The sequence below is a fragment of the Aotus nancymaae genome, unplaced genomic scaffold, assembly GCF_030222135.1.
Source record: "Aotus nancymaae isolate 86718 unplaced genomic scaffold, 86718_ANA_hifiasm-v0.15.2.pri h1tg000158l, whole genome shotgun sequence".
NCBI classification, from domain to species: domain Eukaryota; kingdom Metazoa; phylum Chordata; class Mammalia; order Primates; family Aotidae; genus Aotus; species Aotus nancymaae.
This window is the reverse complement of record NW_026988573.1, coordinates 2,665,926-2,689,538: the sequence shown is the minus strand read 5'-3', so window position 1 is coordinate 2,689,538 and position 23,613 is coordinate 2,665,926. Positions and strand designations below refer to the sequence as shown.

Genomic DNA, 23,613 nt, shown 5'->3' with positions numbered 1-23,613 from the left:
CATGGAACAGGACGAGAGGCGGAAGCAGGCTACTTGGGCTGAAGGCTGCAAATGAGGTTTCACAGTCACTTCCTCCATGCAAGGAAAATGGGCTCTCTCTCTTTTTCCCATTTTGGAGGGTGCTGTGAGAGGCTCTTTGTGGACACTGAGCGCTCTCACTGAGGGGAGACGGCAGGGCCGAGGCCGGGCGGTAACTACCCACAAGACTGCAGAACGGACCCTGTCACCTTGGCCCCCAGCGGCCTCACCCCCAGGGCCCCTTCCCTGCCTGACCCCACACCCAGCATCCCCTACGCTCTGTCCCTCTGGGCCAAGCAGCCCTGGTCCCGGCGCCCCCCGCCCCCGAGTGCTTCAGGTCCTTCTGTATGCCGGCAGCTCTGTCTGGAACTCAGCACAGAGGAGGTGGGAGAAGGAAAAGCAGAAGGAAGAAAGGAAAAACAGGACTGCAAATACACAGCAAACCACAAAACGGGAAGCCTGCAGAAACGTGGCCACGGCGAGCGCAGACCCTCAGAGCGTCTGCAAAGGAGCTGGCAATGACTTGAAATCAGCAGCAATGAGAGCACAGGGATTAATACCCAGCCGTGAATGCCTTCGGGTTACGAGACGAGCGGCTCCGGAGGGACAGGGCAAAGGCGGCTCGGGGCCGGTGCTCTGGGTCCTTGGGGGAAGGATGGCCTCCGTGGCCACCCAGGGAGGCTGGGGCTGCGGCCGGGGTGCAGCAACCGTCGGCAAGTGGTCGGGCTAGAAGCCGCGGAACCCTCGGGCTCGCTTCTGGTGAGCATTCGTGAGTGGGGCCACTGGATCCCAAGCAGGGAGGGAAAGAGAAGGAGAATCTGGGCCATAAATGGCACCCCGAACCCATCTGTGTTCTAGCACTTTGGTCCTTTAACTTGCTGGGAGAAGAGACAGGACTTTGCTCTTTACTCCAGGAAAGGGCCGAAAGCAAACTGGTGGGTTCCTAGGGGTGCTGCGTGTGGCACGGTGGGTTCCTAGGGGTGCCCCACGTGGCACGGTGGGGTTCCTAGGGGTGCCCCACATGGCGCGGTGGATTCCTAGGGGAGCTACACGCTATGGTGGGTTTCTAGGGGTGCTACATGCTATGGTGGGTTCCTAGGGGAGCTACACACTATGGTGGGTTCCTAGGGGTGCCCCACACAGCACGGTGGGTTCCTAGGGGTGCTCCGTGTGGCACGGTGGGTTCCTAGGGGTGCTCCGTGTGGCACGGTGGGTTCCTAGGGGTGCTCCGTGTGGCACGGTGGGTTCCTAGGGGAGTTCCATGCAGCAGAGGCAGCCCCTGGCCTCGCATCAATGCATCTAAACTGGCGCTCGGGTGCTACACCAGGCAGAAGACACTCTCCTGTGCGGTTCCTTCCTGGGACACCAGTGTCTTTTCCTTTCAGGGGTGGCTTGTGTAAGATTCGATCCCCAAAAGCTAAAATGTGACTTGCACAGCGGTGTGCAGTGTAACTGGGAATCTGCAGCCCGGTGGGCAGTCAGGCGGTCCCTCAGTCCCGAGCAGCTGGGGACAGGGGTTCCACGGTGCCACTCCTCGAAGGAGCTCTGAATGGCTTCAGTGGTCTGGGACCCATGTCCCTTGCCCTGCCATCAGACACAGTGAAAGCGCTCCTGCTTCCGGAGCGTCCAACCTCAGTGCCCAGGTGCAGGGCCGCAGCATCCATGGGCAGCGGATCAGCTCAGGCTGTGGCGCACACCCAGGTCTGGGTGCCCTACACGGAAACGGAAAACCATCCAACCGCTCCAGGCTGAAACGCACTCCTGTCGGTGTGGCGGGGGCTGGGGAGAGGACGCCACTCCTGGCTGAGTCTTGCTGTCACGTGACGTGGCGCAGTTTGGCAAGAGTGGTGCGGCACACACGGCAGCGATGGGTGCCAAGCAGAGCCGCGAGCCAGCCGTGCCACAAGCAGGCGGTGCTGAGGTGGCCACTTACCAGGGACCCCCGCTTGTACTGACTATACCAGGTGGAAGGCTGCTCTTTGGGCCAGCGGGCCATTTTACTCTGTAAGATACGAGATGGGCGGGTTTAAAGCGACAACCGCAAAGACGCCAGAGGCCACCTTACCAGTTTCCCACGCTTGAATTCACTGAACCAGGAGCCCGGGTTTTCTTTGGGCCAAGAAGTGATTCTGGCCTACACGTGCAGCGGGGAGGTGGGGAGGGAGAGAAACAGAACAAGAGGGTTACTTCTCCAGCCTCCAGAGCAGCGCCCCACGCTCTCCTGGTCCCTGGTGCCTGCGTCCTCACTCGAGGACCCAGGGAGGACCCGCTGAGTGCCTCCGATGGAGCCTGAGGGCCCTGGCCCTTGGGGAGACTGGAGGCTGCATGAGGAGCCTGGACCCAGCCCTCGGGGAGTCTGGAGGCCACGTGAGGATGAGCCCGGCCCAGCCCTCTGGCCCCTGCTGCTGCCCAGGAAGGGTGCGCTCTGCCTCTCTTGTTTTGCATAGTAGGCCTCAGCCCAGTGCCTGGCACTCAGTCACTGCTGGAAACGCTCATTGAGGGAATGAATGAATGAATGAATGAATGACCTTCAAAGCCTGGGGTGAAGGGAATGGTAATAAAAGCCAGCATTTACTGCAGGCGAGGGGTGGGCATCGTCATGGCATCCTCACGGCCTTGCCTGGCTGCTGCGGCACCAGACTGTGTGCCTGTGGTGTGTGTGTGCACGTTGTGTGCGGTGTGGGTGTGGGGTGTGTCTGGTGGTGTAGTGTGTGTGCCTGTGGTGTGTGTGCATGCACGTTGTGTGCAGTGTGGGTGTGGGGTGTGTCTGTGTGGTGTAGTGTGTGTGCCTGTGGTGTGTGCGTGCACGTTGTGTGCGGTGTGGGTGTGGGGTGTGTCTGTGTGGTGTAGTGTGTGTGCCTGTGGTGTGTGCGTGCACGTTGTGTGCGGTGTGGGTGTGGGGTGTATCTTTGTGGTGTAGTGTGTGTGCCTGTGGTGTGTGCGTGCACGTTGTGTGCGGTGTGGGTGTGGGGTGTATCTTCGTGGTGTAGTGTGTGTGCCTGTGGTGTGTGCGTGCACGTTGTGTGCGGTGTGCGTGTGGGGTGTGTCTGTGTGGTGTAGTGTGTGTGCCTGTGGTGTGTGCGTGCACGTTGTGTGCGGTGTGGGTGTGGGGTGTGTCTGTGTGGTGTAGTGCATGTGCCTGTGGTGTGTGCGTGCACGTTGTGTGTGGTATGGGTGTGGGGTGTGTCTGGTGGTGTAGTGTGTGTGCCTGTGGTGTGTGTGTGTGCATGCTGTGTGCGGTGTGGGTGTGGGTGTGTCTGTGTGGTGTGTGTGTTGGGGTGTGTGGTATGTGGTATGTATCTGTGTGTGTGATATGTGGTGTGTATTTGTGTGAGTGGTGTGTGTGGGGTAGTGTAGTATGTATCTGAGTGTACGGTATCTTTATGTGTGATGTGTGATTGTGTGTGTGGTGTGTGCTGTGTGTCTGACACGTGCAGGCAGGGCCTGCTCCTCGCTGCCGGCCTGGGCCGGCTTGCGTTGTGACAGGGCAGCACCCGTGCCCGCTTCCTGGGAGGGCTCCCGCGTAGGGTCTGCCTTCCACAGAGGCCGCAGCTGCAGACACACAGGCTGGGCCCGGCAGGAGGGTGGAGGGGGCCCCAGCAGCCCAAGGGTCCACTTGCTGCAGGCGTGGAGTGGAAGAACCCCCAGGGCCAGCCTGATCCCAGCCTGGACTGACCGGGGCCCACGTCGTGAGCCATGAGGACACAGGAGACCCATCCCTGGCTCATTCCCCAGCCTTCTTCTTGAGCTGGCCTTGTACCAAGAAGGCCAGAAGAGGGATCCCCTGGAGGAAAGGGTGTCCCGTCACCTCTCACGCACCCAGAGCTCTCCCACCCTCTCGTTTCCACATCTCTCGCTGTCAATGCCAAGCCCGGGCGGCGTGAAGGCAGCTTCTTCCTGGAGGAGCCCTGGGATGTGGGCAAGCACGGCCTCCCCCAGCCTCTGCGGTGAGCCTCCTCCGGGCCCGAGGGGGCCACCTGAGAGAGCACCTCTACCTGCCCTCGGCCAAGTAGCTGTGGCCTGAGCCCGTGGACGCCTGCCTGGTCAACACCGGGGGAGCCGGGGGCCGCTCAGCAGCCCCACCCCACTGTGCTGTGAACACCAGCGGCAGCTTCCCAGGAAACCCCTGCATTTGGAGGAGTCTGTCCCATGATTTCCACAGCGGCGAGGACACCCGTTTGCAGAGGCAGGCCGTGAACGAGGAACGAGAAACACCTTTTCTAAGGGAATTGCATTCGGGGCCTCTGGCCGGACTGAGGGAAACAAGAGCCAGATGGGAGGCCCCGTGTCTCGATTCTCTCTGAACACAGTGTTTATTGCTAGGAAGGCAGGTTCTTAAGGAGTTAAAACTCCAGGTTGGGGCGGGGACGCCTACACACACAGCCCTGCAGCAGACAGCGGGCTCCTGACTCAAGAGCGTGCTGTGCTCACCACGGTTAGGGAGCAGGGGCTGGTGGTCCCGGGGAGAACCTAGCTGCTCTTCCTCTGGCAGGACACTGTTTCCGGGGCTGCTCAGGCTGTTAGGAAGCGGTGGCTGCAGGGACGCAAAGGTCTGGACGTGGACAGCAAACCGCTGCAGCCCCAGAAACGGTGGCCCTCGCCTGGGCTCACATGACAACTGCGAGCTCTCTGAGGGCGGCACCACCGCGGCGGAGCGGCCGTCGAGGCTGATGCTGGGGCATGAGAGCTGCAGGCCCGGCCACCTTCCAGCAGCGACAGGGATCCCAGTCCTCGCCTGGCCTGGGCCACGCTGGACCTGCCTCGGGTGCATGCTTGAGGCATAGCAACACACTCCTGTCCACGTGCACCTGCCCACCATGTACACACCCACAGCAGCCACATTCACCCCCACACGTCTATACACACCCACACACCAGCCACACACACCCATACACCCAAACATCCACACAGCCACATGCACCCACACACATCTATACACACCCACACACCAGCCACACACACCCATACACCCAAACATCCACACATCCACACAGCCACATGCACCCACATATAATCCACACACCCACACCATCCACACACAGCTACACACCAGCCACGTGCACCCACCCACCAACTACACACCCACACACCAGCCATATACACCCATACACCCAAACATCCACACATCCACACACCAGCCACATGAATCCACACACATCTATACACACCCACACACCAGCCACACACAATCCATACACCCACACATCCACACACAGCCACACACCAGCCACATGCACCCACACACATCTATACACACCCACACACCAGCCACACACCATCTACACACCCACATAACATCCACACAGCCACACACCAGCCACATGCATCCACACACATCTATACACACCCACACACCAGCCACACACACCCATACACCCAAACATCCACACATCCACACAGCCACATGCACCCACACACATCTATACACACACACACACCAGCCACACACCATCTACACACCCACATAACATCCACACAGCCACACACCAGCCACATGCATCCACACACATCTATACACAACCACACACCAGCTACACACCATCCACACATGTCCAAATATAATCCCACACACCAGCCACACAACATCCACACACCCACACCAGCCACACACTCCCGTACCCATACACAATCCACACACCCACACATCACACAGCCACACACCAGCCACATGCACCCACACACATCTATACACACCCACACACCATCCACACATGTCCAAATATAGTCCCACACACATCTATACACACTCCTACACACTATCCACACACCCACCCACATGCACCCACATTCTATCCACACACCCACCCACAGGTGCACACACACCATCCACATGCTCCAACATGCCATCTACATGCAACAGCATGCCATCCACACACGCACCCACAGACTGTCCACACACACCCCATCTACACATACACACAGCATCCATGCACACACACACCATCCACACACCCACCCACACGCATGCACAGACCATCCACACAGCCACCCACATGCACCCACATTCTATCCACACACCTACCCACAGGCACGCACAGACCATCCACACACTCACCCACATGCACCCACATTCTATCCACACACCCACCCACAGGCACACACAGACCGTCCACACACCCACCCACAGACCATCCACACACCCACCCACATGCACCCACATTCTATCCACATACCCACCCACACGCACGCACAGACCATCCACACACTCACCCACATGCACCCACATTCTATCCACACACCTACCCACAGGCACGCACAGACCATCCACACACTCACCCACATGCACCCACATTCTATCCACACACCCACCCACAGGCACACACAGACCGTCCACACACCCACCCACAGACCATCCACACACCCACCCACATGCACCCACATTCTATCCACATACCCACCCACACGCACACACAGACCATCCACACACTCACCCATATGCACCCACATTCTATCCACACGCCCACCCATGCGCACCCACAGACCGTCCACACACCCACCCACATTCTATCCACACACCCACCCACACGCATGCACAGACCATCCACACACCCACCCACATGCACCCACATTCTATCCACATACCCACCCACACGCACGCACAGACCATCCACACACTCACCCATATGCACCCACATTCTATCCACACGCCCACCCATGCGCACCCACAGACCGTCCACACACCCACCCACATTCTATCCACACACTCACCCACACGCATGCACAGACCATCCACACACCCACCCACATGCACCCACATTCTATCCACACACCCACCCAAGCGCACCCACAGACAGTCCACACACCCACCCACACCCACCCACATTCTATCCACACACCCACCCACAGGCACACACAGACCATCCACACACCCACCCACAGACCGTCCACACACCCACCCACACCCACCCACATTCTATCCACACACCCACCCACAGGCACGCACAGACCGTCCACACACCCACCCACAGACCATCCACACACTCACCCACATGCACCCACATTCTATCCACACACCCACCCATGTGCACCCACAGACCGTCCACACACCCACACACACCCACCCACATTCTATCCACACACCCACCCACACGCATGCACAGACCATCCACACACTCACCCACATGCACCCACATTCTATCCACACATCCACCCACACGCATGCACAGACCATCCACACACTCACCCACATGCACCCACATTCTATCCACACACCCACCCATGCGCATCCACAGACCGTCCACACACCCACCCACACCCACCCACATTCTATCCACACACCCACCCACACACACTCACAGACCGTCCACACACCCACCCACACGCACCCACAGACTGTCCACACACACCATGTACGACACTCACCATTCACACATTATCTACACACCCACACACCACATGCACCCCTCCACATGCACACAAACTCCTGCCACAGAGCCGAGGCCTCTGAAAGGCCACCGAAGTGGGTATTTGACATGCCATGAAATCTCTCAATAAATTAGAGCCTAGCTCCCCATCCTTTTCTAAACAGACTTTTAGAATTCTTTACTAAACAGACTTTAAAACAAAGCACTCAGGAGGAGAATTAGGGCAAAGGACAGTTTCTGAAAGATGTCTTGAGGTCACGTTCTTATACCTGCCCCCTAATTCCTTCAAAGGGTTTTAACGGGGGTCTCAGGTCAGTGGGACCACTGAGTCACTGGAGAAAAGCTTTTATCCACTCACTGGTGAGTGAAGTCCTGGCCCTGGGCGGCAGGTGGAAATCCCTCCAACCTTCCCCGACCCAGGCTGCACAAACCTATTTTATTGCTAAAAAATGTCTTAAAGCAGTTTAAGATCTACCTCTAGAAGAACAGTTTCACTTGTGAAACTGATTCATTTCTGACTTTTGGTCTTAAAGCTGCCTAGACAAGAAATGCTTGAGGCCCTCAGCATGGCCCTATACGTGACAAACGCCCCACTGGGGCCATCGAGGGACGCGGCTACTCACCCCCTCGGACTTCTTGTCGGGGAAGACGCACGTCGAGCCCCCGGCCGTGAAGTTGCAGTAAACCTTGAAGGAATCCCCGGAGCACCCTTGGTTAGGATCGACCCAGTATTCACCTGGATTTCAGAGACGGGGAGGGAGGCAGGCAGATTCATGAGGATTGCTCCCTGGATGGTTCCGGAAGCCGCTACGGCATTTCAGCCGAGCAGTTAAAATGCATGCCCCAGGAACGCTGCCAACACGGGCCTTTCTGGGGTTTGCTTCATTGCATTTTGTTTTCCCTGCTGGGCCCGTAAAGACATGTGGACAAACTCATTCACCAAGAACACAGCTGGGGCATGAAGCAACTGGGTACATGTTCTGGTGGCCGGGAGGGTTGGGGTCCAGCCCACTCTCTGGGTGGACAAAAATGCAGAGACGGTTCTGGAAGGAACTCTGGAAATTCATGCATGTGGGATGAGAGTCTACTGGAACTATGAACGTCCCTCAAATCTTGTAGGGGGAACATTCAGACTTCCCGGGGAGAGACAAGCTCATGAGATTGCATCCTTCAATTGCTGCCTGATGCAACCACAATGAGAAGGAGGATGCGTTTTTATGGTATTGCAGAGTTTGAAGACTGTTTGCCCGAGTGCAGCATCCGATGCCGGTCCAGACACTGACCCTCACTTCCGGAAGGCACTGACCCTCACTTCCGGCTGGCATTGACCCTTACTTCCACTGACACTGACCCTCACTTCTGGCTGGCACTGACCCTCACTTCCTCTGGCATTGACCCTTACTTCTGGCTGGCACTGACCCTTACTTCCGGCTGACACTGACCCTCACTTCCGGCTGGCATTGACCCTTACTTCCACTGACACGGATCCTCACTTCTGGCTGGCACTGACCCTTACTTCCTCTGGCACTGACCCTTACTTTCCGCTGGCACTGACCCTTACTTCTGCTGGCACTGACCCTTACTTCCGGCTGACACTGACCCTCACTTCCGGCTGGCATTGACCCTTACTTCCACTGACACGGATCCTCACTTCTGGCTGGCACTGACCCTCACTTCCTCTGGCATTGACCCTTACTTCCGGCTGGCACTGACCCTTACTTCTGGCTGACACTGACCCTCACTTCCGGCTGGCATTGACCCTTACTTCCACTGACACGGACCCTCACTTCTGGCTGGCACTGACCCTTCCAGCTGGCACTGACCCTTACTTCCATTGGCACTGTGCCAGCCAAAGGCCTCTCATGCACTGCCTCGTGCAGCTCTGTCCTCTTCCAGGCAGACGTTTTTATTACCATTTGAGAGGTCAAGAACATGAGGTTCAAGCAGGTCACCTGCCAGAAAATGGCTAAGACCAGATGAGAACCTGGTTGGTCTGAGCTCAAAGCCTGGGCCTCTGCACCTGGCCTCACCCTGAGATGCCTCCATAAACTCCACGTGGGGAGGCTCTTGTGCACCCCTGCCCCACGGATGGGGAGGCTGCTGCTGCCCGTCCTGTCCTTTCCGCTGTGCCTGGCTGAGCTGTCCTTGCCACACTCCATGTGTCCAGCAGGTCCATGCCCGCTTTGTGGGACCAGCCCTGCCCCTGCTTTGGTGGGGCCCTCACCATCTGGGAAGTCAGGGTGGCAGAGCTGCAGGTCCTTGCAGGTGCGGGCAGGGTTCTGCTGCGTGCCCAGGGGCCGCTTCATCTGCTCGATCTCCAGCTTCAGGGAGTTGAGTGAGCCGAAGATCTCTTCCATGCCGTCCGCGTAGTCCACGTAGTTCTCACCGTTCCCATCGTCCAGCAGCTGGCTTGCGTCGATGTTCCTCCGCGTCCTGGACGCCTGGATCGGCAGGGGCTGGATGACCTCGCCCGGGGGGCCCTGGGGCAGGACAGGAGCAGTGGTGGGTGACGGAGGTGGGAATGGGTCCCAGGAAAGGAACAGAGCAGGGACAGCGGGGGCCGCATCTGCAGGGGTCCCCGGGGCCTGGAGACCTGGGCTATGTGGATATCTGTCCACCTTAGCACTGTTTTCTTCCTTCCTCCAGTTTCTGGAACATCCCACGCCCATCCCCACTGCCAACTTCTTGCCAGCACTGAGCACCTCTCGCCTCTAAGCCGAGCCTCTATTCCCTCTTCCCTTTCTCTCTAGAGCTGAAACTTAACAGCATGCAGCCTGGGGCTTGCACCTGCCATCCTGCCCTCGGTCACACGAAAGGCTAAGCCTTAGGAAAGGGACCAGGCCTCCCCTCTCTTGCCTCTGCAGCCCTAGCTGGGGCTGAACACAGGGAGGCCACATGAGTCCCTTCTGAGGCAAAGAGCCATTCACTCCCTGGAGGCCCCAGCTAAGATGACGATGGGAGCTGAGAGACTCCACAACCAAAGAGGGGTGTCCAAGAGTGCACTTGCTGTGCCTGGTTCACACTGGCTTTGCCCTGCACCTCAAGGGCTTTATTTAGTGCTCCCCATCCCAACACACATGCATATGCATGCACACACACATTATAAAGGCACACACATGCACACACATTATAAATGCACACACATGCACACACATTATAAATGCACACGCATGCACGCATACATTATAAATGCACATACACACGCACACACACATTATAAATGCACACACATGCACGCACACATTATAAATGCACACACACACATGCACGCACACATTATAAATGCACACACACGCATGCACACACACATTATAAATGCACACACATGCATGCATGCACACATAAATGCGCACACACATAAATGCACACACATGCGCACACACATTATAAATGCACACACACACATGCACGCACACATTATAAATGCACACACACATAAATGCACACACAGTATAATGCACATACACGCATGCACACACATTATAAATGCACACACGCACACGCACATAAATGCACACACATTATAAATGCACACACACATGCACACACTCATAAATGCACACACACATGCATACACACACATTATAAATGCACACACATGCATGCACACGCACATAAATGCACACACGCACAAGCACATAAATGCACACACATCATAAATGCACACACACATGCATACACACACATTATAAATGCACACATACACACGCACACATACACACGCACACATATCCCAGGCATGCACGTACACACATACACACACACATGTACACACAGATACACATGCCATGCATGCACACACACAATATAAAAACACACATGCGCATACGCTACACATGCACACACACGTGCCCCCACATACACATGCATACCCATACACGTCATGCCCGCAGACCATGTACACACATATTACGCGTGCATGCACACCGTATGCACACATACAGACATGCACACATACACATGTGCCCATACATTCACACACACATATACACATTCACACGCTATGCACACACGTTTGCACGCACACAGCACACACACATGTATCCTCTCTCTCGGCCAGCTGTTCTTCCAGGGCCAGTTGGCCTGTGAGCTGCCTGTGGACATCTGTGTGACTGTTTCCCTTGCTGCGCCCCAGTGATGAGGCCCAGGCATGCCACACGGGCTTCAGGAGTCTCAGGAGGGGTCACACACACAGTTCTTTCTCGATTCCCTCAGAGCTAGCCAGAGACCCCACCCTCTTCCTGAGCTTCAGGGGCTACTTACCGGGGGGCCTGGGGGTCCTGGGTGGCCTGCCTCACCCTTTGGGCCAGTTGGACCCTGGGGAAATGGAAAAGAATCAACCGTTGGTCACAAAGCATGAGGGGACTCTGAATCCACCTTCAGCTCTAGAGTGGTCCCTGGAGACCTGTGTGGGGGAGGTGGCCCTCATGGCCACAGGAGAGAAGAGAATGGCAAAGACCCCTGTACCCTCCTGGATGCCCGAGTTGAGAATAGAGCAGGATGCAGCCCTTCCTAGCGCAGGGGCTGAGCAGCCTGCACGCCTCGGTCTGCCGTGCTGAAGTCACTTTAGAAAGACGGGATGATGGTGAGCGGCAGGACCTGAGCTGGGACGGGTGTCCAGGTGGTTTGTTCCTGTGCCAGGGGGCCCGCCGCCCTCCCCCACCTCCCAGGCATGTGGCCTGGCTGGGGCAGCGTGTCACTTACCGAGGAGCCCTTAGCACCTTTTGGACCAGGTGGACCCTGCAGAGAGAGGAGGGCAGAGCATCAGGGAGCCGGGCGTCAGCGCCAGCCCTACTGTGCTCAGTGCCCTGTCCAGCCTGGTCTTGCCCTCTCCCACCCATGTCCCCTCAGGAGTCTACAATTGTACTTGCCCAGCTAGAGTGGGAGGAGGGTCGGGGCCTGGCTGGCGCTCACCCCTCAGGGAGACACGGGGTGGTCCTACCTGCACCCAGACAGCCAACTACCTGCCCTGGCTAGGAAACCACAGCTCAGGCAGCTGTGGGGGGTGGGAGAAAAGAGCGTGTCCTGGCTCAGAAGGGGCTAACAAAATGCACCCCCAGCCCTCTCTGATAGCACACAGCAGGAGCAGGCCCCCGTGGGCCAGGTGCACCTGCCGCAGGGGCTTCGGGGACGTCCCGGGAAGGATGTCCCAGCCATGTGAGATCCAGGCGGTGGTGCCACAGGAGGGGCGCTAACTCCGCTTGTCTGGGCCAGGCTGGCCCTGCTTCTAGAAATTGGGAGGGCTGGAGAGCCAACTACTGCCCTCCTCACCCTCCCCAGACACTTACAGACAAGTGGCCTCGTTCCCCGCAGTGGCCACAGACAATTCCCGCCCCGTCTTCCCCGCCCGAAGCCAGGGCTGAGCAACCCCACTGCCTTTCTTCTGTCCCCTGGAACCCCAACATTGAGTTAACGGGCAAATCCACCCTGGAGGCCCCAGTTCCAGCTTCTCGTGTGACTTCTCTACAATTCTCCAGCCCCACACTGAGGCCGCAAGGCTCACCCCCACTCCCTGCCCTCCGGGAAACGGCCACACCCCCCCAGATACCCACCGGCAGGCCAGGGGGCCCAGGAGGTCCAATCGGGCCAGAAGGACCAGTGATACCCTGAAAAGGAGCGGAAAACACAGGTTACCACCTTCAGACAAGGCGGAGCCACGGGGCTGCCACCGTGCCATCCTGCCACACCCCTCAGCTCCCCCGTCCCTTCCCAGGGTGCCCCTTCGGCCCCTCAGCAGCCTCCTGCGGCTGCTCCCTGATCCTGGGCTGTGCATGTCAGGGGGCCCATCAACCCAGGCTGGCCTGAGCATCCCCCACAAGGCTGCCAGCCCCCAGCACTGCTCCCTCAGCCGGGCTGCCAGGAACTCTCTCTCATCCCCAAGGCTACCGAGGACTTCGGGGAATGCTGGCCGACAAGAACGGTCAATGGCATGGAGGACAATGGCCCAAAGGCAGGGCCTGCACTGAGCTCCATCCTTCAGCAATGTCCTGCAACCTTCCCGGGCCCACAGTGGGGCGCCACCTCACTCCCAGCCTCCAGGGGCTCTGTCTGCTCCCGGCCCGTCCCCCGCATTCTATGAGACATGTGTGCTGGTAGGCACAGTGTGCTCTGTGTGTGCGTGTCTATCACGCCTTGCTCGGGATGGAAAGATTCCCACGTGGGAATGAGGACCCATGGCCCTCACGGGGGAAGGACAGAGACTTCGAGGGTCACCTTGTCCCCCCTCCTGCCTCCATGGCACATGTCACCCTCTCCAGGCCACTTCCAAGTCACTCAGTTGGACAGAGTGAAGCTCTCTGCATGAGGTCTCCTTGGCTATGACTCGCAGAGGCTGTAAACTCCCAGAAGCTACAGTGGCTTCCAGGGGTGTCTGGGGGCAGCTGGGGGAGGTGGAAGCAGGGGCCGGAACCGCCACTCTGCCCGCAGCCCTGGCAAACACGGCTGGTTGTCACCAGTGACCTCCTGGGCAAGTGGCAGATGACAGACAGGCTCTTCCAGCAGCTGGGAACCGGGCAGAATGACCTGACTTCCAAGTCCCTCCAGCTCTGGGGGCCGCCACGGTCATGTGGAGGAAGCTCTGCCTGCCAGTCTGGGCATGGGGCTGGGAGGTGGCTCTGCCCAGCTCCCCATGCACCTGGGTGAGCCCAGCCCTTCCACGTTCCCATCTGCCAAGCAGAATGACCAGACTCAACTGACATGCGGACGTCCCTCTGGCTCTCATGGGCCTTGGGTCCCCGGGTGCCTGCCCCAGGGATCTAAAATGCCTCTCGACAGCCCACACACAAGAAGTACCATCTCACGCACCTGTTCTCCCTTAGGACCGGAGGAGCCCTGGGGGCCGGGGAGACCACGGTCGCCCTTCTCACCCTGTTCACCTGGAGGACCGATGAGCCCGATCAGGCCTGGGTGACCCTGTGGGAGAATGAAGACAGGAAGGGGCATTTGAGGAGCCACATCTCACCCGCCACAGACACAGAGACAGACGAAGTGGTAAACGGGTTTTCCCGAGTGGTGACGTCTGGCTCTTTCTCTTCATCCACACTCTCCGTTTCTGTATGGCAGATCCCCACGCCTGCTCCTCTACGGAACTAAAGCAGGTTGTGGGCTGACGCAGAAAGAAAGGTGCAGAGTACTGGAGATACCACAGTCATCTGCTGGTTTTTAAAAAAGAAGAACCCATGACAGGTGCCGTCTCTGTCTGTCTTCTAGGAACCCATGGAAAGCCCCACAGGGACGCCCCAGCTCTCATTCGCCTCGGGGCTGGGGGCGCGCGGCGGGCGGTGGCGGACGTCAGAGTGGAAATGAGACGGCCCTCGCTGCCTTTTGCTTCATATACAACCATCTGGCTCCTGAGTACCTTTTATGTTTGTAAATAAATCAGTGCAGTAGAAAACAGTCCCCAGCAGCCAGAAAAAATAAAAGGCTTTGCTCCTGCTGCAGAGATGCCCCCACAGCTCCTGCAGGAAGGATCTGAGGCCACCGAGCACAGGGAGAGCAGCAGCCCCTGGAGCCTGGACACCCATCAGCCGGGGCCTCCGCCTTGCCGGAAGGTTCTCCATCAATACCGCAGGGGCCTCCGGGATCCCCCGAACTGCTCAGGACTCCCCAAAGGCAGGGTCCAAGCCTCACACACAGCGTGTCTATTTCCCTTTGTTTCATCACCTCTCTGGGAACCCACAACCAGCCTGCAGCACGTGCTGGACACATTCGGGCGGCGGATCAAGGGCTTGTTGAGTTTGAAACCCAAGGTCACAAATGTGAAGGCCCCAAGTCACAACTGCTGGGGCGCGGAGGTGCCTCCTACCTTTTCACCTTTGGGACCAGAATCTCCTTTGAGGCCGGGAAGTCCTGGGGGACCCTGTGGGAGGAGGCAGAGGGATCAGAGTCCTCATCCCAGGGGTATCAGGTGGCAAACTCACCCCCATCCCCTACCCCCACCATGGGGCATGTCACTCACCATGGGGCCGGGGGGACCATCCGGGCCTGGGGATCCTGGGAGACCTTGTTCACCCTGAAACACAGAGACGCTCCCCATGAGTTCCTGAGCCCCTTGTCCCTCCACTCAGCATGCTCCGCCCCTCCCAGCCTACTCACCACAGGGCCAGGGATCCCTCGAAGGCCATCAGGACCGGGTTTCCCAGGGGCCCCCTGGGGGCCAATGGGGCCAGTCTTCCCAGGAGGGCCTTCCAAGCCGGCTTCTCCCTGCAGGGCGGCAGAGGGCAGAATGGGGTTCAGGGCTCTAGGCTCCAGGCACCCCAGCCCGGGACCACTGCTCGGAAACCCTGGGCACCTCTGGGAGAGCCCTGGATGACCCCAGATATCCAGGGCTGCCCTAATTCTCCACATTCCTTGTGGAAGCTGCCCTGGCCAAGTCTCCATCCCGATCATTTCCCCAGCCAGCAGGGATCCCCAGCCTCCGCTGACCATGCCAACCACAGCCCAGTCATCACGGGGCCACTGCCGAGGCAAAGGTGAAGCCCCTCAAGCTTCCCCGTCTCACTTAATGACAGGCGTCTCCAGGAGGGAGGCAAACAGTGCCAGGCCGGGCCGCCATCACCTCGCTGAGACAAGAGCCTCCCATGTGCTCCTGGGCCAGGCCCCAAGCTAACTGCACAGGCGATGGCATCCCATCTTCTCCAGGGTCCCCGCAGCAGACACAGTCACCATCGGACATGGTCCACTTCAAAGCTCGGTGGCTGGGGCATGGCCGGCTCTAAGACCAGGCACGAGGTGGCCGGGTGCTGGGGGACAGCAGAACTCAGCCCTGGGCTCCCTGACTCCAGCACCCCCCACCCCACCTCCTCCCTCAGGCTGGCAGGGCACATGGTCCCAGTCTTGTGGCCACCACGTGGCTGCCTCCTCCAGAGAGAACCAGATCACTTCCCCAGGTAGGCCATGAGCCAGGTGCCCCGGGGTGGCCACTCTTGGCCTCCGTGGCCTTCTCTGCCCACACGTTTATCTACTCCCCACCCACTGGGCTCCCTTCGGGGAGGGCTACATGGTCACAGCCCGGCCCCAAAGCACGTTACCTTGGCTCCTTTCTCTCCCTGTCTGCCTTCGGGGCCTGCAGGGCCCGGGGGACCCTGAAACAAGCAAGGGAACAACAGGTGGTGAGCGTGGTCTGTGGTGGCAGAGTGTGGCCTGTGGTGGCAGAGGGGTGAGCTCAGGGTGCAGGTGCTCAGGGTGGGCAGGGCACGGGGTCACAGAGGCTGCTCCCAGGCCGCCTGCAGGGACACGGGGCCCCAGCACAAGTCCTATAGACTCCAGTTCCAGGTAAAGGCCTCTCGGGCCACGTGTGAAGTCTCAGTGCATGCCGTGAGTTCCGCCTGGCCTTCTGCTTCCCGCAGCCCCAGCAAGTGGCTGGGCCGCTCAGTCTGCAAAGGGTGCCTTCTCTTTTGTTCTGGCTTTTGGTAAAACCTGAGCCAGGGGACAAGGACTTTTGCGGCTTTGCGAGTCTTTCTCCCACAGCGGATACACTGACGGTGTCAGCAGCCGGCCTGTCCTAAAAGGAGCAGCTGCGTTGACCTGGCACGTCTGTGATTTTGTGGTGATGTGGTGGAGGCTGAGCGGAGAACACGCCGCCCCAAGCCCTTCCTCATCACTGCGGCTTGGAGCACCCAGGGCCCAAGCAAAAGATGACAGGGAGGGGCGGGGGTGCTTCATGCAGGGAGCTGACAGCCAGGACGTGCTCGCAGAATTATTTACCCTTTTTCCTGGAGGCCCGGATGGGCCTGGTTCACCAGTAGGGCCGGGGGATCCCTGGTATTGGGAGAAAGAGCAGAATGTCAGGAATTGAGGACTGCTTAAATCAGTCGAGGCAAAACAGCCAGAGATTTCAGTCTACTCTGCTCAGCCAGCCCTGCAGCTGCTCTCTCTTCCTTGGGGGCTGGCACAGAGGGTCCTCAGAGAGCGTCGCACCCAGGCTGTGACAGCGTAAGGAACCCCGACTCCCATCCCGTGGGTTTTCTGCATTTTGGAAAGAGCTTTCCGACTCATAGTGCTGACTCTAGATACACCACGATTGATTCAGTCCCCACCACAACCCGGGCAGGGAGGAGGCACTGGCATCCCCTTTGGCAGAAGCAGGGACACAGGCCACGAAGTGCTGGAACGGGGGCATCTGTCGGGGAAACTGAGCCCAGGGCTCCATCCCTAACCCCTTCTCTGAGTGGACGCTCCTCTCAACTCGGTTACATGGCCTCTGCCCTCGGTCCACGGTCCCCTGTTCTTGGCCAGGCTGGATGCAGAGTGGGGCAAGGGAACCTGTGAGGCCTCAGGGGCCACCTTCAGGCGCAGTCCTGCCCAGGGCCCGTGGGGGTCGGTCTGTCACAGAGAGACAATCTGGGCTTGAAGCAGTGTCTAAAACACCCAACGTCAAGCGTGGGATGCAACGTCCAGTGTGATCTCGGTCAAGGTAAGGCAGGAAGAGCTCGGTGAGCGGGGGCACTGGCCCTGCCAGGCGGGGCTGTGGGTAAGACCTGACGTTCCCGCACAAGCCCGTGGCAGGTCGTGGAAGCCCTGGGGCTGCCGCAAACCTGCTTCTGGGACAGCAACCGCATCTAAGAGGGAGGTCATGAGCCCGTCACTGTCCACAATCAATGTTGTAAGGGAAGCAATATTGTATGGGAATCAATATCATAAGGGAATCAATATCAACTAGGTTGGAGTTTTTCCCAGAAATGAGCCAAGCAAGGGGCAAAGTCCCAAGAACACACTGATGCCTCCACCAGGAAGCCGGCCCAGATTGTGGACTCACCGTCTGTCCGGGTTCACCATCGTCTCCTTTGTCACCAGGAGGACCATCTTGACCCTGTGAGGACAAAAGTGAGCTCCTTGCTGACCCCCAGGTGGCACCCTGAGCTCCTGCACCAGCTCCCCATGCATCTCCAGCCCCTTCCCAAAACCGCGACCCATCCCAGTGCCAGCACACCGCGTGCTTGGGGGTCAAAGGTGTTTTCTTCCTTTGATCACCAGAACATGAGGGCCTTTTGGGAAATTGTCTGTCCCAGCGAGAGTTCATCAAAAAGAACAACCGGAAAGAGGGAAATGGGGCTGGCAGGGGCAGGCCAGCGTTGCGGGTGTCCGGCGACTTTGCCTTCTTGAGCACCTACCGCGGGGCCAGGCTCTCCAGGGGGGCCGGGATCTCCAGGAAAACCCACTGGGCCCTGAAAAGAACAAAGAAAGAGGCGGCCAAGGCCATCAGCAACCTGACTGAGACCACGTGCAGCCGATCACGTCACAGCCTCAAGACGGCCACCTGCCACCATCCAGCTCCCAGGACTTTCCAGCAATTCCAATGCCCCAGCGTGCTTTATGGCCCAGAAACCCTTCCCTGTGCAGCATCTCCTGGAGCCAGCAAGCCCGGCCAGCGGCCATGGCCACTGGTCACTGGCCAGTGGTCAGCTGGTCTCTTGATTTCCAGAGCCCTGCAAGGGGCAGGTGTTCCACCCCCAGGTCCATTCCCGGGAGCTCCAGGCTGCAAAGAGAACCTGGACCTTCAGACTTCGGGAATGTTCCTCTCCAAAGCCCCTCCTGATGCAAAATCAGGGCTGGCCAAGGGCAGGGGCATCTTCCCAAAGCCCGGCTGTCATGGCACCTCTCAGCCGGCCGCCTGGCCCACCGAGAACCACCACTCAGGGCCTTCTCCGCCAGCCACACCTGTCTGATCTCCGCTATGTTGGTTCAGTAGCTAGTGTGACAACCTCTAGTGTCTAGGAAAATTACCCGAGACATGGACTTGGTCCTGAAGCTATTCACTGAGCAAAGTGCACGGCCAGTGAGTCAGAATGACCCCGTGCAGAGCCCCGCCCCTGCTGCAGGCCCCCGAGGCGTGACTGGACTACTCACAGGGCTGCCTTTGGGACCGTCGTCTCCGGGAGGGCCTTTGGGTCCAGGGGGTCCAGCAGCACCCGAAGGGCCCGACTCGCCCTTCTCTCCCCTTTCTCCTTTGGGTCCCTAGAGGGAGGAGGCCAGTGTCCAGGTCTCAGAGCCGACCACATCACCACACAGAGCGCAAGGCGGGTGCCTGCTTACAGTGGGCCTCCCCGGTTCTCACCCCATTCAGACCACCCTTTCCAAGTATCTGCCGAGCCCTGCAGGGGTCCAGCTGCCAGGTCGCTCCCCTAACCCTGAACCCCAATCCAGAGTCAGCCCCTGGGTGCACCCCAAGCAGGGCCTGAGGAGCCTTCACTTTCTGGGGCCCTCAAAGGCTGAGATTCAGCTCTAGGTGGGAGGGACCGACTCCTGGACCGGACACCCGTCAGTGAAAACCACAAGGGGTGCTCACTGAGCCCAGATCTCATGGGGAGGGAGAGTTCGGACCCCAAGACCCGAGTCCGCCCAGCTGGTCCTGGGCCTGAAAGCCACCCTCAGGCCGGCCTCACAGGGAATATTCATCCAGCCTGCGAAGGCCTGGATATTCCTAGTGTGGCCCTTAAGGTCCGAGGGGACAAGGTGACAACAGCCGCCCTTACACTTATGGCATCCCATGAAGGGGGAGGGAGCAAACACTACAGAGGGCAGAGTCCCCGCAGGCCACTGGGCAGAGGTGGTCATCGCTAGGTCTGTGTGCACACGCGGGCACATGGGCACACGCGGGCACACACGTGCACACACTCACTCCCCCATCACACATCTTGTTCAAGGTAATTCCATGAAATGGGCACAGGAGGGGTTACAACTCCCATTTCACAGATGGAAAAACTGAGGCAGAGCTGGAGCCTCTGACCCAGCACCCTGTCCACATGCCCATCGGTCGCATCCCGCCCCTCTCGCAGTACCCGCTCACTCACTCACCGGGGGGCCACCTTCTCCCGGAAGGCCAGGCTCGCCTGCTTCACCGGGCTCCCCCTAGGGAGACAGCACGAGTGGTTACGGCAGTGGTGGGCACGTGAGGCGTGCAGTGCTACAGTTTCAAGCATGTGCCAAATCCTGCCTGCTGCCCGCCTGCGCCTGGACACCAGGGACCCAGGGGTTAGTGGTGCAGTGGTTGCTGTCCCCAGATACTCCTGGAATTGAGGGGTGTGAGGTATGTGGCAGGCAATGACAGACGCAGGGCAGAGTATCCAGATTGCGAGTAACACCGTCCATGAAGGCTTTCCTGGAGCGCTGCTTCAAGGGTTGTGGAGGGTGACGACAAGAAGCTGGTAAGGGGCTGGACGGCCCTCCAGGTGGGGGACAGCCAGGGTAGAAGCAGGAGGAAGGGCACGCGGTCCTCGGGACACGGGCCAGAGGGACGCAGGGAAGGGGGCACGCACGGCGGCAGCAGGTGAATAGGGCTCTGCGCCCTATGGTGGGGACGCCAAGGAAAACATCGCCTCTCTGCACAGAAGCCGTGCACCATCACCCTGTGGTCTCAGCAGGGCACATTTCTTTTTAACTTCTGTGCCGTAAAAATGAGCAGTGGTGGAAGGCTTCTTCCAATTTAATGGCCTGATGGATGTCAGAAAAAAAGTTATGGGCCAGGCGCAGTGGCTCATGCCTGTAATCCCAGCACTTTGGGAGGCTGAGGCAGGTGGATCACGAGGTCAGGAGTTCAAGACCAGCCTGGTCAACATGGTGAAACCCCCTCTCTACTAAAACTACAAAAATTAGCTGGGCGTGGTGGCACATGCCTATAATCCCAACTACTTGGGAGGCTGAGGCAGGAGAATCGCTTGAACCAGGAAGTTGGAGGTTGTAGTGAGCCTAGATCATGCCACTGCACTGCAGTCTGGTGACAGAGCAACAGAGCAAGACTCCATCTCCAAAAAAAAAGAAAAGAAAAAAGAAAAAAGAAAGCTTTGGAAACCGCAATCAGGCAAACATAGGAACACAGATGTGGAGTCAGAGCTTGGCACAGTCCCACCCGGCACACGTGCACACACACACACGCACCAATGTGCACACATGAGCTCACATACACAGGCACACACCAATGTGCACACACGAGCTCACATACACAGGCACACACCAATGTGCACACACGAGCTCACATACACAGGCACACATGCACGCACCGATGTGCACACACGAGCTCACATACACAGGCACTCACCGATGTGAACACACGAGCTCACATACACAGGCACACACCGATGTGCACACACGAGCTCACATACACAGGCACACATGCACGCACCGATGTGCACACGTGAGCTCACATACACAGTCAGGCACACACACACACCAATGTGCACACACAAGCTCACATACAGAGGCACACACCGATGTGCACATGTGAGCTCACATACACAGGCACGCACTGATGTGCACACGAGCTCACATACACAGGCACACATGCACACACCAATGTGCACACGTGAGCTCACATACACAGGCAGGCACACACACACACCAATGTGCACACACAAGCTTACATACAGAGGCACACACCGATGTGCACACACGAGCTCACATACACAGGCACACATGCACGCACCGATGTGCACACACGAGCTCACATACACAGGCACGCACTGATGTGCACACGAGCTCACATACACAGGCACACATGCACGCACCAATGTGCACACGTGAGCTCACATACACAGGCAGGCACACACACACACCAATGTGCACACACAAGCTTACATACAGAGGCACACACCGATGTGCACACACGAGCTCACATACACAGGCACACATGCACGCACCGATGTGCACACACGAGCTCACATACACAGGCACGCACCGATGTGCACACGAGCTCACATACACAGGCACACATGCACGCACCAATGTGCACACGTGAGCTCACATACACAGGCAGGCACACACACACACCAATGTGCACACACAAGCTTACATACAGAGGCACACACCGATGTGCACACACGAGCTCACATACACAGGCACACATGCACACACCGATGTGCACACACAAGCTCACATACACAGGCACACATGCACACACAGAGTGCACACATGAGCTCACATACACAGGCACACGTGCATGCATGCACACACACACACACACCACACACACACACACACATGCCCATCATGCTCACTTGGCTCCAAAACCAATCAGATGAAATGGAGAGGGCCAGGGGCTCTGAGAAAATAACTCAGCTGGTGGAAAGGGCACGCTTAGCAAGGCCAGCACTTTAAGGAACAGATGATTTCCACCAGAGCTGAGGCTTGGAGAAGGAGGCAGGGGCTTTGCTGGTGGGGGCGCTGTCTGGAAACTCTGCAAAAGGACGTCACAGATGGACACCCAGAGTTCCCAGTTCCATTTCACAAGTATTCGTCTACATTTCAAAATGCCTTTCATAGGAATAATCCAGCAAGCCACATGCACAGAGATGAGTACATCACACTCAGAGGTACACACACACGCACACACACACAGACATATACACGCGTGCACGCACACACACACACACACACAAATCTCTCCCCAAACGGCCACGAGTCTGCCACCAGAGCAGGCACAAGCCCTCACCTTCTCTCCCACTGCGCCAGGGTTTCCTATTCCACCCGGGGGACCTTGTGGGCCATCAGCACCTGGAGCTCCGGAGGGTCCTCGGGGGCCAGGGGGACCTGGGGGGCCCTAGGAAAAGGGAGAGACCACTGAGCCCAGGGAAAACGCAAACGTTTCCCCAAAACATGAGCCGCTACTACGGCCAGGCCCTGGAGTCTCAGGCACACTTACCATCTGGCCCACGTCTCCCGTCTCACCCTTCTCGCCTGGAGGTCCCGGCAAACCCTGAGAACAGGAAACTTCCCAGTTAAGTGCTGTGCTGTCAAACACACCCATCACTTCCGTGACCTCCACCCACACAGTACCACTGAGCCCCCAAAGCCCCGGGAAGGTGCTTCTCTGCGTACGGCTACCCACGAGGACGTCCCGGGGTTCCGAGTGTCAGAATCAGCCCGAAGAAATAAGCAGAGAAGATTGCAAAGATTTACGACAAAAGTGCTTATAGCAGGTCCCATAAAATGATAAAGCGTAAGGAGCCAGCAGCAGGGGACGCCTGGGTAAATTATGTCACCACCAGATGCTGGTTTACGGCGCAGTGACTGAAAATCATGTTTCCCAGATAAACAGAAAGTCATGTGTAATGGCATCCAACATGCTTCATAACATCAAATGGGGAATGGGGAATGGAAAACGGGAAAAGCTGGGGACAAACCTTCTCTATGACTTATGACATGATTAATTCTGCAAAAAACAAATAAAATGACATATGCGCCTCTGTGTATGAGAATACACGAATTTAAAAGCACGGCAGTGAAACGTGCTCAAACG

General features: G+C 58.1%; 1 protein-coding gene across 2 annotated transcripts in view; it reads right to left on the bottom strand.

Moving 5' to 3' along the window:
* COL5A1 (collagen type V alpha 1 chain) overlaps positions 1–23,613 on the bottom strand; it is a 199,860-nt gene that overhangs the window by 12,166 nt on the left and 164,081 nt on the right. Inside the window, exons 47-64 of one of the 2 annotated variants that reach the window (XM_064371726.1) lie at positions 23,017–23,070; positions 22,807–22,914; positions 20,178–20,231; positions 19,230–19,337; positions 18,494–18,547; positions 18,139–18,192; positions 17,088–17,141; positions 16,412–16,465; positions 15,477–15,584; positions 15,340–15,393; positions 15,187–15,240; positions 14,187–14,294; positions 12,935–12,988; positions 12,087–12,122; positions 11,646–11,699; positions 9,607–9,862; positions 8,006–8,118; positions 2,084–2,152 (exon numbers count right to left, since the gene is read on the bottom strand). In XM_064371726.1, coding sequence (XP_064227796.1) covers positions 2,084–2,152; positions 8,006–8,118; positions 9,607–9,862; positions 11,646–11,699; positions 12,087–12,122; positions 12,935–12,988; positions 14,187–14,294; positions 15,187–15,240; positions 15,340–15,393; positions 15,477–15,584; positions 16,412–16,465; positions 17,088–17,141; positions 18,139–18,192; positions 18,494–18,547; positions 19,230–19,337; positions 20,178–20,231; positions 22,807–22,914; positions 23,017–23,070 — 1,446 coding nt within the window. Of the gene's footprint in view, positions 1–1,951; positions 2,021–2,083; positions 2,153–8,005; positions 8,119–9,606; positions 9,863–11,645; positions 11,700–12,086; positions 12,123–12,934; positions 12,989–14,186; positions 14,295–15,186; positions 15,241–15,339; positions 15,394–15,476; positions 15,585–16,411; positions 16,466–17,087; positions 17,142–18,138; positions 18,193–18,493; positions 18,548–19,229; positions 19,338–20,177; positions 20,232–22,806; positions 22,915–23,016; positions 23,071–23,613 lie in introns of both variants that reach the window. The other variant, XM_064371727.1, reaches the window with a different exon arrangement.